This window comes from Gavialis gangeticus, unplaced genomic scaffold (genome assembly GCF_001723915.1).
Source record: "Gavialis gangeticus isolate Ggan-Ray unplaced genomic scaffold, GavGan_comp1, whole genome shotgun sequence".
Classification (NCBI taxonomy): Eukaryota; Metazoa; Chordata; order Crocodylia; family Gavialidae; genus Gavialis; species Gavialis gangeticus.
In genome coordinates this window covers 255,297,686-255,314,254 of record NW_017729032.1, presented here as the reverse complement: position 1 = coordinate 255,314,254, position 16,569 = coordinate 255,297,686, and the positions used below count along the sequence as shown (strand labels likewise).

The following is a 16,569-nucleotide window of genomic DNA, read 5'->3' as shown; positions in this document are numbered from 1 at the left end:
CAGGGTATAGCCATCTATACCTATGGTCCAGTCATGGGTGGAGTCCCACCAGGTCTCCATTATCCCTATGACATTGTAATTTTTTGCGTTAAGCAGGAGGACAAGTTCCTCCTGCTTATTTCCCAAGCTACTGGCATTTGTGTACAGGCAGGGAAATGTCCCTTTGGGGGCTCTTGCCTTTCCCACAGATTGTACCAGGGCTGGGGCAGGGGCAGGCTCCCTTAAGTGCTTTTGCCCCGCTGGCTTTGCAAGGGTTGCTCAGCAGGCCAGCAGTGGCGGTAGTCCCCCCGTCCCCTAGCAGGCTTAATTTAAAGCCCGGTGGAGCAGGTCAGCCAGTCTGGCTGAGAAGAGCCTCCTCCCCAGGGGAGAGAAGTGGAGGCCATCTCTTCCCAGCATCTCGCTGCTTCTCTTGTCAGAGCGGGCTGTGGTCATGGAAGCCAAAGCCTTCCCGATGAAACCAGTGCCACAATCTTTGGTTGACTACCTGGATCCTCCTCTCCCTCCTCAGCCCATACCCCGAGACTGGGAGGATCAACCCTTTAGGCCCCCAGACCCTTAAGCCCCACTCCCAAATCCCTGTAGCACCTCATGACCCAGCTGGGAGTGCTCCGAGCCATGTCATTAGTGCCCACATGAATAAGGAGCATGGGATAATAGTCTGTGGGCTGGAGGAGCTTAGGGATCTTTTCTGCAGTGTCTTGGATACGAGCCCTGGGAAGCAGCAGACTTCCTGGGATAAGGGATTGGGGTGGCAGATTGCCCCCTCAGGATGGAGTCTCCCAAACAAACAGTTTGAAATTGATATTTTAATAATAAAGTTGAAAGTTAGTAAATCAAAGTAATAAATTGATAATAATATTGAATATTATCAACATGAGCAAGTTGAAAAATATTTATGTAGGTTTTCCTCAAAATTAATCAGTGAACACACTTCAATTAAATGTTTAAGTTTTGACAAAATTGTATTTTCTGACAGAAAACTGTTTCATTAAAAAAATTTCAAACAACTGTAAAAAATAATGCCAGTTCTAGTAGGCAGTCCATGACATTGGTCTTCATGCTGAATGTTAAATCTCCAGTAGTTGAACGTCAGCACACCTGTAGTACCTTTGTAACTAATATTTTGGCTGCAGCTAGAGATCACTTAATATGCTGAACTATAAATATGAAACTTCATAATCTTTGTAAGTTTATCCTATTTATGCTGCAGAGACTCGGTCGAGAAACAGTTTGAGGTAGCTACAAATCCCATAGACAGTGATTCTCCAGGTCTGATGCTGCTGACTATTCCATTCCAATGCCACATTATAGGGTTATTCAAGAGTTGAATTCCTTAAACTGTCACTCAAAGGTCCAAAAATTTGCCAACTATTGTTGTGGAACTTTTTGCAGCGTTTATACACATCTCAAGCACAGAAACAAGAACAAGGAGTGTGTTACTGAGCTATAAAACTGGCCACAAGATAAATAATTTTCCAAAGGAAAAATTTAGACAAAAAATAACACTGGCATGTTTCTACCAAAAAAAAAAAAGTTAAATTCTGAAACAACTTAGTGCCTCAGAGATGATCCACTCCCATAGGTTCCCATTTCCTTTTTCAGACTAGAATGCCTAGCCTGACTACATCTCCCATTAAATTCTTATTGAGGAGAGGATATCAGAGTGCATCATAGGAGTTAAAGGCTAGATGGAAAATCTGGATGACAGAGGACAAGAAGAACAATTGACCTTCAGCTAACAGGACACAGCATATTGTGGCAGACTGCAAATGATTTTCAGCAAAATATGCATTTAATTTAAATCCAGTTTTCTGGATTTAACATTTCTGTTGGACAATTTTTCACTACCCACCACCCAAAGCATTATGTACACAGATTATGCTGTAAAGAATGAGGTAATTATATGATTAATTGTATTTTGTATGTTTTGTTAAACCTCACTGAAACACTGCCTAGCCTTCCAGGAAAAATATCTAGTACTTGCAGGCAAATTTAGTAATCCTTTGATCTTATTTTGTTCATAGAATCATAAGAAAGTAAGGCTGGAGGAGATCTCATTAGGTCATCTTGTCTGCTCCCTGTTCAAGGCAGGACATCCCTAACTACAGCCAAGTTTAACCTGCTCCTGAAAATTTCCAAGAATTGCAATTCCACAGCTTCTTTAAGTAGCTTGTTTCAGTGCTTGACCACACTCGGGCCCCTGGCAAGCATTTAAATAAAGACATGGTGAGATCTGATTGGCAATCATAACAATCGCACCTCTTGCCACGTTACTTGTGCATGGTAGGAGGTGGGATTGTGGATCAGATCCAACCATGCCATATAGCCAATACAGGGGGAGCTCTTGACTCCAGTACACCCTGAGGTTAGGAGCAGCAGTCATCTGATCAGAGCTCCCATCCTCAGGAGCACATCCATTAATTTTTTATTGCCTCCAACCATTTCTGACATTCTGCTCTAGACTCTGTCCAATCTGTTCATATCTTTCTTTGAAGTGCAGGGCCCAAAACTGGACACAGTGCTCTAGGTGAGGCCTCACCAGTGAGTGGAAGAAGCTTTTTCCTTCATTTCCAAGAGATGTATAACCCAGTATTGGTGTTAGCTTTTGAAATGGTCTGATTAAAAATAATGAGTAACAGTTTAGAGTGGTAGGTAGAAATAATTTGTGAAATCTCTGCAGAGGTGTCTTGTAGGACACTGCCTCTCATCTGCAGTTACTGGCCCTGAGTAAAACATTTTCCTTGGGTTCCTACTAGATTGCCAATGACTTAGTGTCCAATCTGCCCTTGATGATATTACCTGAAAGGACTGCCTAATCAGTAAATAGTTATTTCAGATCAGCAATAGAAAGTAACTCTCACCCTACTGAGGAGAGAATGCCAATAGGTGTGTGTGGGGGGGCAGGGGTTAAGTTGATCCAAATTCTAATTAGTCTGAAAAATTTTAAAACAAATTTGTTACACAAACTTTGAGCTTCCTTTTTTATATTGTAGATAGCATAACTATCTGGAGAAGCTTCTTTAATAGTGCTTTTTAATGTCTTATATCTGGTGTAGCTGAGATGAAAGGTTTGGTTTTGATTTTGGAAGAAGGATTACATCAGTTCTTTTTTTATGTACAATGCTTTGCTTGTCCTTTGTATATTGCTTGCCTTTGGAATATTTCTTCATATTTCTCAACAGTAGAAGCTAAATATGAGCTAAATATGCCTTCATATTTCTCAACAGTAGAAGAGCTAAATATGCCTTCATATTTCTCAACAGTAGAACTATTCCTTCATATTTCTCAACAGTAGAAGAGCTAAAGGTTGCTTTTACCATAGTAATACAGAGCTAGTATTATCATGGTTCTTGAGCTAAAAATGACACCCATTATTACACTTCCAGCCTCCCTTCCTATAACCGCCACAGATGTATTATGTATATTTTCCTCACAAGGAAATGTCTCATTACCCATAAAGTTGTGACAATGAAATCTTAATTTGGAACTGCCACTGTGTCCTCTGAGGTGGATTAATTACATTTTTTGTCCTTGTGTGGATTTTTGGACTCAACCCATTGATTTTCCGCAATTTCAAAAATGTGCTCTCCCCCAGTTGGGAGTTGTTCTGGCTCCCTATTGAAAATAATCTTACATCAACCAAAAAAATTAAATAGACATGCTCCTTCACACCTTATATACTTGAAGGGGTGATTTTGAGGTAAGACAGCTAATCACACCCCCTCCAAAGAGAAATATTTTACAGTGCCACAGAAGATGGAGAATTTTTGCATCTATTCTTGGTTTAATGATACACTATTCCTATACTGCTTTCCTACTTTCTTTAGTGCCCCTTTAAAAAATTAATTAAGAGGGGGCAGCTACTAATATATCTACTGATATCAGTCATGTCTGCTAGCATTGCTACCAGGATGGTTTATGGGCGTTTATTTGTTCAGTTCATTCTAGCTAAGCCCTCCCTGCTTTCCACAGTTTTCCCTGCCCATCAAAAAGGAAGAAGAAAGTGAGCAGTGTTAGGGCTGCTTAGGGAGTTTCTGGAGACCGAGAAATGCCAAGGAAAGTAAGTAGAACAGTGTGGGAGGATGAGTAGGGAGCAGAGGAGCAAAAGCATCATGGGAAATGCAACTAAGTAAGGTAGACTTGAGGGGACAGTATCCATGTCTAGAAGCTGCAGCTGTGCAGCTAAAGGAAACATTCAGTTTCAGAACCTTTGCATTATGGCGAGACTGCAGGCAAAAGTAGCTGCAGAGAAACCCAGGAATACATGGTGTCATCCTGGTAGCTAGTCAATAAATACTACAGCTCGTTGCAAATTGGGCTTTCAGAGCACGTAACAAGCAGCAGGCAATGAGGAATATCAGGCTCAAATGCTTCTCCTAGTTGCATTGCTCTAATATCAAAATAGCTCATTTTAAATGCATAGAGGTATCTGGATTTACTTTGATTTGACTAAAATTTAACCCAAGCCTATTAAATTGTTTAGGCAAATGACGCACTTATTTCCAGAAGCACCAAGAATTACTTAAAAATACATATTCTTATTTGCCAGCTGTACCGTTGAGCATATCTAGCTGCTTGCATATGAAACCCATCAGAACTGGTCTTGGTTGTATAAAGGATAATTTTGTGTTTTGTTGCTTGTAATTAAGAATGAGATCAAAGAACCTGTGCAAAGAGCCAGCACCAGGTCCATATATCCCTTAAGACATTGCAGTGAAAATTGTTTTGGTCTTGTACATAGAACAGGATTTTACAGCGAGTGATTAGTTTAATTTCCCCTCCCTCACACCAATTTTGGGTTCTTGTTTTTGGTTTCTCATGGTTCCATTCTCCTTATTATTTAGATAATGTAAGACTTTGTAACCAGGTAGAAAATGTCTGGTAGCTAACATGGAACAAAAATGAGCATCCTTTTAACATATAAACAGTTGTTTCACTGTTTCAAATCCCCTTTTAATTCCTCATAAAAATACTTGCATATGTCATATTCTGAGATATTTGTTTCTTAGATAGAAAGAAAAGAAAGAACAAAACCAAAAAACCTATGCTATATGGTACCAAAGTAAGAGAGGTGTTCCTGTCTCCTGTTTATCACATAATGTGAAAACTTATGCAATTTTGGGATACATGTTTAATTTGATAACTGTCTGCTTCTTTTGTTATCTGAATTTGAGTCTGCCTTCAAATAAGTTGTCATCAGAATAAATATGGATCAGATATCAGCCCAGTAGAAGCAACATCAGATAATCTAGTAGCTAATGCTTTTTGGCAAATGTCATATTCCGTGTTGCAGATTGTTGTGTTTTGTTTCATATCAGATTGTGTTGTCGGGAGTCTTTCTTTGGTAAAAGTATCTCATCATGGCAGGTATTTGTAAAGCATCTCATTTTTAACAATTATTGATGAATGAATTAATGATTGAAATGTCTCCAATTTGTGCTCCCTGCAAAAAAATTGTGACTCAGTTCTGAAAAATTAGCCCTCTGTTCAACAAATTCCTTATCTGTGCATTCTTTATAAAAAGGGGTAAAAATAAAACCTCACTTTTGTTCACACTGCTTATTCTAATTGTTTACAAGCCCATTAGTATCTGTCTTTCCTGCGCATTTTTAGTGCTACAGTGTGTGTGTTGGAAACATTGTAGAGGAGTCTGTTTAAAAACAGGTATTTTTCATTTGAATTTCAAACAAATCACACATACATTTTTGGTCTCTTTTTCAACAACAGCTTTTTGAGTATCTAAGTTCCTATCAAAATAGGAATCCACAATCTCCCTTTAATGCAAATATATACAGTAAGGAAAGCATATTGAGAGTAATGTAATAAGCTTGTGGTGTACTTAGAAATAGGATTGCTAAGAGATGAAGACAAGAGAAGTGTTTAATGATTATGTGCAAATAGATTACCCAGTACCTGGTGCTCAGATTTTACTGACTTTGCCCTTTACCTTTCTGTGATCCACTAATGGCCATCTGTTGAGTATGTAATTATATGCACACCTGCATTTGATATAACAGTACATACATTTGCCAATTTTTTTTTTCTGATTTCAGGAAAATTTTTAATTTATTTTGTTACAGTTAGGATAATGCAATATCATGAAGTGTACATAAACATACACAAAAAAACTTAAGAGAATTTATTGCTGTTTTAAGAGATTAGATCCATATTATGAATGACTGAAGTTCTTTATTAATAATAATCCACAGACATTAGCAGCTCAGGTTTCCCCAGTAGTTTTTTTTCAAACTATACCTGAGAGAAACAACTCTCAAGTTGAGAGTCAACAACACAATGTGAGCCAGATCATACTTTTCTCTGCCTTTCAACCTCAGTTTTAGTTTTTTTCCTAATTTCCTGGGGCTCTGAGCAGCATAAGACAGTCTCTCCCATGAGCTCTGTAAAAACTCTCTCTCGCACACACACACACACACACACACATACAGTTGTGTGCCATTAGTTTGATGGGTGGAAACTCACACACTCATAAATAGACTGTAAGCACCATAAGCCATTTTTCAAAGGCTATTGGAGAGACAGGTATATTGATTTACATTACAGTGATTTGAATAATATTTTCCATTTGTGCTTTTTTATTATTTTTGGAAGGATGTTATTGTTGTTAGCTCTTGCAACCACAAAAACACATTATTTTGCCAATCTGTACTATAATGTTCATATTATTCCAGCCATTATTTATTAAAGGTAATCACTAATAACTTATTGTGCAAGGGTGGGCAGATACTAATTTCTGGAAGAAAAAAATACATTTAACATTTAGTTCTCACTGTATACTGAGGGTAGGTCCTTAGAATAAACACAGATAAAATTGTGTTTGGTAAAATAACTCTTAAATCAAACCTTTACTTTAATCTCAAGTATGCAGTTTCCTAGTCTTGCCCCTCACTTAGTCTTCCTGGTGTATAGAAAGGAATATAAAATTTGCCAGCTACTGATAAGTTTGCCAGAATTGACCAGGACATTTCCAAGCCCTCAACCCTGCACACTGGGCAGAGGCTGGGCAGCTTGTCCCCTGCTCAGCTACATGAGCCCAGAGTTGAGAGGAAACAGGCTGGGAGGCTTGTTCCTTGCCCAGCTCTGTGAGTGCAGAGCTGGGGCGGGGAACAGGCTGAGGGGCTTGTTTTTTCCTTAGCTCCACAAGTGTGGAGCTGAGCAGGGAACACGCTCCCCAGCCTGTCCCCTGTCTCTCCCCCGCCCAGCTCTGTGCTCGTGGATTTGGGCAGGGAACAGGTTTCTCTGCCCCCGCCAACAGGGAGCTCCCAGTGCTGGCTCTGTGACTGTGGGCGGGTGCTGGTATTGGCTACAAATGTCCAACTCAGGATCATTAAAATTCTAGTTTATAAGACAGATTGAAATGTTGCAATGAAATCAGATCATAAACCTTGGAGCCAATCCCCTCAGGCACACATTCATGCACGCGTGCACACACAGGCACGCGCGCACACACACACACACACACACACACACACACACACACACACACACACACACACACACACACACAGAGTAGCTAGCTATGAATATCTGATCTGTGAAGCACCAGAGTCAAGTATATCTATCCCACAAGCGCTGGAGTCTGCCATCAATGGCTGGTCAAGGCTTCTTCCAGCATGGTGTCGTCTTCCAGAAGGGGGTCCTTCTAGCTGAACAGATCAGGTGCTGGTCAAGTTGAAGATCAAAAGGGTGCCATTGAGGGTCACTCTTCACTACCTTTTATCTGTCCCTGGCAAACATTGGTGACTCCCCAGTTTCTGGGCTTGCCCAATCCAGGGTTTATTGACCCTTGTGGGATGTTCCTCAGAAGTTGGTTTTCAGCTCTGATTAATTCAAACTGGGGCTTCTATCCCTTTAACAATGAAGGTTCAGGGAGTTCCCCGGCTGCTACATTGGGCCCTATTGATTTCTTCCTCTCATTAATCTCTGGTTTTGTAGGTGACAATTGCCACTCGTTAACTTGTTACTGTAGCTAGCTACTGTGTTACGCATTCAATTACTGATCCTCTCATGCAGGGGCCAGCCTGATACAGGAAGGCGGCAGTTTGATCCTGCCCTTGCTAGCATTGTCACAGGGTAAAGAGCATAAAATATAAAAATACAGGAGTATCAAATATAAATGCCATGGCACACAAATAGATACAGATATCAAAATACAATATTATTAATTATAATTATATCTATATATTGTAGATATAAATGCACATCTACAAAATGTAGAACACCCATGTAATTTAATAAAACACGATTCCTTATATCAGAAAGAAAAATACCCAAATAATTCTATATCTTGTAGTAAGAGAGGGAAAAGAAGAAAGAAGGAAGGAAGAAAAGCTAGAAGAGAAGAGATATATCCAAAGAGGGGAATTACTGATGGAAGGGGATGCTCCTTGTTACCCTGAGGATGCAGGCAGGAAAAGGGGCTTTCTGCTGTACAGAGAGACTCTTATCTCCCAGCCTGAGCTCTGCAGTTGTGGAACTTGGGCTGGGAGAGCCTTTTCTCTCAGCATGAGCTCCACAGTTGTGGGGCTGTATGACAGGGCAGTGTTTGTGCCTGCCACTTTAAGGCCTGAGCCAAGCAGCCAGCAGGTGCTTCATTGCAGCAGCCATTTTAGATCTCTGGCTGCCTATATAAACAGATCAGTTTCTTGCTGGCAGAGTAGGTAGTAATATCACCTGGCTTCAAGGCTTCATGTATCCTCCTCGAGCTAAGGAAGGAGCTGTAGGGGATGGCTAGGAGGCTCCTGGTCCTGGGCATGCCCTAAAAGTGCACCCTGCTAGGAGTGGGTGGCCTGGTGGGGTTCTCAGTGGCACAGAAGCCCCCAGGAAATGTCAGGCCAGTTACCACCCTGGTGAAAGGTGGGTCAGGGTGCCATAACCCCAGCTTCCACAACTGGGCAGGTAACCTGCTAGTAAGGCCAGAAGGTGGATCCAGGAGTGAGAGTGGAGCTAGAGGCTCAAAGGCCTGACTGAGTGTACCCTTGACTGGTAAATGCTGGGGCCAGGACTAGAATGGTCAAAAGGGACCCACTGTGAAGGATGCCCAGAGCTGAGGGCCTTGGGTTCCAACTGGTCTTGGAGGTAAGGCAAGGGCCTGTGTGGCCAAAGGTCCTGGGGGGACCATGCCCAAGAGGGGATATAGCTTTAGGGATCTAGGCAGCCCTGAATGAGGGTGGGGTAGGCCATCTGAATGGAGGGATCTTAGAGGGGTCCTGATTGGAGGATTCTGGGGCCCAATGTGGGGCTGGTGAGATTAGCATCTGTGAAGGCCATCTGTGAGGCATGGGCTGCGGTGTAGGAGAGGTATGAAACTGCAGATAATACCCCATGCAGCACCAGCCCCATGGCTGCAGAGCTCAGGCTGGGAAATAAGGGTCTCTCAGCACTGACCCTGCAGTTGTGGAGCTGGTGCTCAGAGATAAGTGTCTCCCAGACCCCACTCCCCACTTGCAATATGGGGGCAGGGGGCTTGGAGCTCCCTGCTGCCTGGGCAGGGGGACCCAGTCCCCACCCAGGATTCTGTGGCAGAGCCTGCCCTAGCAGCAGGCAGCTCCTCAGGGTAGGGAACTATCTCCCATCCCCTGGTGGACAGCTGACTAGGAGCAGGTTTTGATCCCTGTCAGGCATCTACACAAACACTACAGTGTTGTTACTAATCCCAATTTGCAGGTAGCAAATTTACTCAAGATTAAGGAGGTTTACTGCAAAGTAAGCATGTGCACATTTTGATGTACATGCTCACTTTGCAGTAAACTATGCTAATGCAAAGTTAAGCATCTCATGTGGACACCCCCCAATACAAAACATTCAGCATATGTTGAATCATCTGTCTTGCCAGATCCTTCCAGTTACCAGGAATTATAGGGTGAAGTATGTCCTGAGCTGAAGGTACAGCCTTGACTTCTGTATTTAATGGCCCCTGCTGGACCTATCCTATAAACTTGTTTAATTCCTTCTGACCTCCACAGCATTCTGTGGAACTGAGTTGCCCAAGCTGATTGTATTGTGTATTTCCTTATTTGTTTTAAACGTGCTGCTAGACTTATTTAATTGTGAGTGCCCACAAATTCTAAGTGTTTTTAAATGGGTAACTTATCTCAAATGATAAAATGGGCATACAATATTGTGTATCCAATAACTTCTGCGTAATCTTTTTTGAATCTCTGTCAGAAATAAGTTTTCTAGATTTCACAAGAATAAGTTCTCTAGTCTCTAGACTTTGCAAGAATTATCCTGGTTAAGACAATAAATGAAAAGGTATTAAGGAGACTGAACATGACTAGAAATTTTTTCCTTGGTGACAAATGAATGGGAAATATTGAAAAAAGAGAAACCATTGTTTCTTGCGCCCAGGCAACTGAGGTGGGTACAAGATGGAGCTGTAACCCACTATGGGCTGCTGTTTTCCTATAATAACTAGATCTCATTAAGTCTGAGTATGTAGAGCAGGGGCAGACAAAATACAGTCTGCAGGCTGGATCTGGCCCACCAGGTAATTCCATCTGGCTGGCAGGGCCCTTTCGTAAGGCCTCTGTAAACCTTGGCCGTGGGCTGCACCTCTACAAGCCAGTGCCTCCAGAGGTGCAGCTCTGGTTGCGAAGTAACAGACCTCCGCCCCAGCCCCAAGCCAGGGGGCACTAGAGACAAGCCTCTGCTTGGCAGAGCTTGTGCCTGGCCCCCCACGGCTGTTCCCAGCCTCCTACACACGCAGTCAAAGAAAGCCGTGATTTTTCCCAGCCTGTGAGCCTGGAACAATGAGCCACGGCCAGGGACTCCCAGTGGGGGAGGGGGGTGAGAGTGCGGGGAGCCATGCACTATGGGGCTGGGCTGGGCTGGCCCCATGTGCTGCAGCAGTTCATCAGCTGCATGATATAGGGCTGGGTCAGGCTGGCTCCACATGCTACCACCATGTGAAGCCAGTGTTTTGGGTGGGAACTGTGCACCATGGGGCCATCTGGAGCTGGCCCCACATCCTGCCACCACATCTAGTCAGGGACTCAGGCAGGAGTGCTATTGGGCCAGATGGGGCTGGCTCCACATGCTGCTAGCATGTGCATCCAGGGACTTGGGTGGGAGCTGTGTGTTATGGGGCCGGGTGGGGCTGGCCCTGCTTGCTGCCACCACATACAGCTCCAGTGACTCGCACATTCCAGGGACTCCAAGGACCCCCCTGACAGACAGACACATGCCCCCCACCTCAACCACATACCCCATACCTACACCCCTCCATGTTCACCCCCATTTTCTCTCCCTCTCTCCTCTCTCTCTCTCTCTTCTCCCCCTCCCCCAAGGGTAAGACTGTATTTTGAGCTATTATGCGATCACCTCTAGATACATAATGCAAGCACACACAAATCAGGACAAAAATGTTTTTTGAAATAAAATTAAAATAAATTATGGTAGATTTTTTTTCTTTTAGTGTATCATTTTTTTCCAGTTTCAAGATGGCAAACCCTGTCCCTCAAATGATTACTTCCAGGGCAAGGGAAAGAACTTCTGGTGGCAAAGGACAGGGGTTAAGCATGGGACCAGCAGACAGGGTACCTGTCAAGGGGCAGGGCTATCCTTGCAGTCATTGACAGCTCACCAAAATTCATGAAGTGGCCCTCCAGCTAAAATAATTGCCTACTCCCAATGTAGAGCCTCTAAGCTAACTAAATGAGTGTGGCTCCTGATTTTAGATTGGGTCACATTTTCAAAAGTGACAGGATGCGTATTCTGGTAGTTGGGTGTTTGTTCCACAGGAAGTCTCTGACAAGGTGTGTTCCCTGGTAAACAAAGGAAACAAGTTGAAACCTGGGATAAATGAAAGCCTGTTTCCTTGTATCAGACAAGATCTGTGACCCCCATGTCCTCATTAGAGGAGAAAGTTCCAAGTTGTTTACAGCACTGCCACCGTATTTTAAACAGTCGGTTCCCTGTCTCCTATATTCAACACAAGTTGAAAAGGTGGACAAGACTTATTCTTCTTCTATTTTCCTTGTTTTCTAGGGTTGTAGAGGATTTTAATTCAGCTACCAGATCAGTCCTTGGGAAACCCATGTCGGCATTAGGAGCAGTGACCTGTGTGGCCTGAGAATATCATAAAGAAGGGGAAAGTGCCAGCTCAATACTAAAAGACTAATGGCGGGCTTTCTACCTTCTTCAGAAATGGAGGGGACATTTCATTCTGTCCCAGTGGACAGCAGTTGCAAGCCCACTTCTCTCCTGTCATCCAGCGGATCAAAATCTTCCTCATCAGTGAATGAGGATTTCTGATTTGTTCCATGAAATGTCATGCAAGAGACTTGCTGCTGTTTCTCCTTCTCCTTATATTCTTTCTCATGTTGTCAGGATCTAAATTGTTTCTTTCCATGCTGAAATTCCCAGCACTACTGAGAAAAGAGCTGTACAATTTCAGGACTGGTAAGCAGGTCTACTTACAGGTGCCACAGTGGAGGCGCAGCTGAAAAACAAAATGTCCTAGGGATCATTTTTAAAATTTTTATTTTAAGTATGAAAATGGGAATGGGAAAGGAGGCATTGCAGTGAAACCTGAAGACAAGAATGTGAACACAAGGGCTGTGCAAAGCTTCAGTCCCTGATTCAGTTTGGCAGAGATTTGGCCCAATTCAGTGGCTGAATCTCCAAATCCAATCAGAGGGCCCTTTTTCTCTCTCCAAATCGAATCGGAACCCTCTGAATTGGTTCAGATATCTGGAAAGATTCAGTGATTGAGACGTAGACACAGCTTTAAATGTTTTTTCTACATACCTCTAGGTAGCAGGTGGTTGTGAATGCTGCAATTCTGGGGCACATGGAGTGTCCCACAGAAGCATGGGGGGCTCCCCAGCATGCTCGACAGCAGACATGGAAGTGAACCAGAAGCACCTCAAAGGCTTATCTACTGCACAGTAAAACATCACCATCTACACGTGTGCACCATTTATTGCATAGTAAATTAGTCTGCTGCACAGTTAGCTGCTACCTGTAAATACGAGGTAGTAAACTAACTGTGCAGTAGATACTGCTCCGTAGTGCATGTGTAGATGCTGACCGGGAGTAAGTTTACTTCTGGTTAACTCCAACACCAGCTCCTGGCTCCCCACAGGAGACATGCAACACCAGGACTGGGGAGTTCTCTGCTTCCCCACATAGCCAGGGAATGGATAGGAGCTGTCTGGCTTCTGGGGCAGCTCCCAACCAGCCCTTGACTGGGTGGGGAAATCCCTGAGCAGCCCAGGTTGTCCAGGAGCTATCTCATCTCTGGGGCAGCTGGCAGCCAGCCTCTAGCTTCAGAGGGATTTCTCTGAGGAGCCACATGCTGTCTGGCAGCTTCCCCAGAAATGGAACAGCTCTGAACCAGCCCCAGACTGCTTGGAGAAATCCCCACTGAGCCAGGGGCTAGCTGTCAGCTGTCCCACTGGCAGGACAGCTCCACACCAGCCCCCTGCTAGGTAAGGATTCCCTGCCCAGCCAAGGAATTGCTGCCAGCTGTCCCATCAACTGATGGGGGAAGGGGGAGGGGAGTGGGGGGTGCTGCCAGCCCCAGGTGGCACACCACAGCTGGGAGCAGGGCCAGGGGGTGAGGGCAGGGGTGCCCCTCTACATGGGTGCTTTGTGGACAAGTGATGCGGGGCTTAGTGTGGTGGTGCCTGCCATGTGCAGGCTGTACACATGCTGCCCAGCTGCCTGCTCAGGGGAGGAGGAGAGGGAGACTTTCATGCAGCCAGAGCACAACTCCATGGCTGGCTCTGCAGCCGCAGTGAGGAATGAGGGTAGGGCGGGCTTGTACATGGTGGCTGCTGCCTCTCATCTTGAGGGCTATGCCAGTGGTAATGGCTGCTGCCTACAAAACCTCCTGCTGTCATGCCCGGAGCTGTGTGGCTGGCCACTGGGCGGCAGCAGCAGTGTGGTGGTGGCCAGGCAGAATGCAGCCATCCTCACCACCATCCCACACTGTGCCACTGCCGCCAGCCGCACAGCTCTGAGCATAACTTCACGGCAGCAGCGGGAGGTTTTGTAGGCAGAGGCCATCACCGCTGCCATGGGCAACCACTGCTGCCTACCTGTGGGGCCACCTGTGCCAATGGTGATGGCTGCTGCCTACAAAACCTCCTGTTGCCACTGTGAAGCCATGCTCAGAGCTGTACAGCCAGTGGCACAGCGTGGTGGGGGTGGCTACGTGCCACCTGGCCACCACCACATTGCTGCTGCCACCTGGCGGCCAGCCACACAGCTCCAAGAATGGCTCCGTGGCAGTAGCAGGAGGTTTTGTAGGTAGCGGCCGTCACTGCTGGCATGGACCTCTAGGTAAGTGGCAGCAGCTACTGTGTGTGAGCCATCTCCCCTCCCCCACCTCCCCCATTCCTCACTGCTGCTACGGAGCTGTGCTCCAGCTGCATGCAAGCCTCCCTCTTCCCTCTCCCTTGGGCAAGTGGCCAGGTGGCATGTGTGTGGCCCGCACATGGTGGGCACCACCAAACTGCGTCTTACATCGCTTGCCCACAAAGCCCCTCCCACAGAGAGGTACCCCTGCCCTCACCCCCTGGCCCTTCTCCCAGCTGTGGGGAGCTGGCAGCACCCCAGCTCCCATAGCCCCAACCATCTCCTCAAGCCCTGCCCCACAGCCCCCAAGCCCCACTTACCTCTAGGATCCAGGGACAAAGGGCATGGCTCTGGTGTCAGCGCTTGCCCACAAAGCCCCCCAGCCTGCAGGTAGCTGCCACCACCCCGCACCACCGCAGAGCCATGCAGCTGGTTGCGGGGCATGCCACTGCATGCAAGCCCCATGTTCCATCCCCCCAGGCCAGGCAGCACATATGTGGCCCACATATGGTGGTTGCCACCACACTGCCACTGCCATGCCCTGTGCCACTTGCACACACAGCTGTGCAGGTGGCTGTGGGATGATAGCACAGGGTTCAGTGGCAGAGTTGCGGTGGCAGCCTCCATGTGCGAACCGCCTGTCAGGCCAGCCAGCATGTGCGTGGTCCACAGAGTGGCACCCCTGCCCTCAGCCCCTGGCCTTGCTCCTGGGAGTGGGCACAGGGGCACACTCCCCTTCTTCATCTACCCCCCTTTCCCCCACCCTGCCCCGCCTCTTCCCCCCACACATACTTACCTGCTGGGGTGGGTGTCAGTGTCTGTGCCTGCATGGCTGGGGGGCTGTTGCGAGGGGCATCAGGGGGGCTGTTGAGACTGTGAGGGGGAGTGTGCGGCACCAGCAGTGCTAGGAGGGGGTGTGGGGGGCCTTTAAAAAATTGCAAATTTTCCGATTAAAAACCCAAAATCTGTGATAAAATTTAATCAGAGAAAACCAGGATCCCTGCAAGAGATTAGGAGCTGGTATTACTAAAGGAAATACCAAGCTTTGGTGGGATTGGACAGCTCAGAATTTTTTCTTGAAGATGTCTCTGTGGTCTTTGCTTCTTTTTCCTTTTTATCATTATGACTCTAATCTTGACTTTAATGCATGAGCTTACCTCTAGCCTTCCTGAGTTCAGTTAAGCTATTCACATGTTTAAATATAAGCATGTGCTTATGTACCTTGCTGCTTTAGGGCCTGCTTTTTGAGGATTGTTATTCTCCTATTTTCCATGTTCCAGCCTTTTCTCTATTTTCCCTCTTTCTGACCGATCTAATGGCTTTCTTAGATCTAAAGCAGAGGACACGGGTGCATATAAGCTGTCATTTATGAGGGTCTAGAGGAGAGCCACTGATATAGTCGGGCTTACAGGACAAGCCCTATGAAGAGAGACTGAGGGACCTGGACCTTTTCTTCTCTTGCAGAGGCTGGCTGAGAGGTGGTCTTGTGGCCTCCTACAAATACATTAGGGGGACACAGCAAGGGATCGGAGATGCTCTGTTCACTAGGGCACCTCTTGGGAATAACAAGGAACACTGGTCACAAACTGACAGAGAGCAGATATAGGCTAGATATCAGGAAAAACTTCTTCATGGTAATGGTGGCCAAAATTTGGAATGAGCTTCCAAGAGAGGTGGTGCTCTCCCCTACCTTTGGGGTCTTTAAGAGCAGGCTGGATAGGCATCTGGCTGGGGTCATCTGACCCCAGCACTCTTTCCTGCCTAGATGATCTGTTGAGGTCCCTACCGACCCTAGCATCCATGAATCTATGAAACCTGAGTTCTGTTCCTGTGAATATACACTCCTTCTAGTAGACTGAGCAGGTGTATTGGTGGTACCTGTCATTACAGTGGTCACTATTGTACCACTCTTGTAATCTGTGCTTGAGTTTCTCTGCTCCATGAGCCACTCCTGTATGCAACTGGAGACATGACATGGCTGAAGTGATCCTTCGAGTACTTTGTCATCTCTGCTGTTTCATTATCAAATAATGCCACAACTGCCTCTATTCACTGTCTAAATCTTCTGTGATTTGACCCTTTGATCCATTCTAGATAACTGAATCGTCATCAGCGACTTGGACGAGGGGGTGGAAAGTATGCTGTCCAAGTTTGCTGATGCCACTAAGATGTGGGGCAAAGGTAGACACACTTGAAGGGAGAGAGAGGCTGCAAATAGGTTTAGACAGACTACAAAAGAGGGCAGAT

At 45.6% G+C, this 16,569-nt stretch overlaps 1 protein-coding gene across 3 annotated transcripts in view; it reads left to right on the top strand.

The window, feature by feature from the left end:
• LOC109303535 (OX-2 membrane glycoprotein-like) overlaps window positions 1-16,569 on the top strand; it is an 83,074-nt gene that overhangs the window by 38,655 nt on the left and 27,850 nt on the right. The window contains exon 7 of one of the 3 annotated variants that reach the window (XM_019525748.1): window positions 1,603-1,915. The exons of the other annotated variants lie outside the window; for them this stretch is intronic. Coding sequence (XP_019381293.1) covers window positions 1,603-1,607 — 5 coding nt within the window. The 3' untranslated portion in view covers window positions 1,608-1,915. Of the gene's footprint in view, window positions 1-1,602; window positions 1,916-16,569 lie in introns of those variants that run through there. 3 annotated transcript variants of the gene reach the window in all.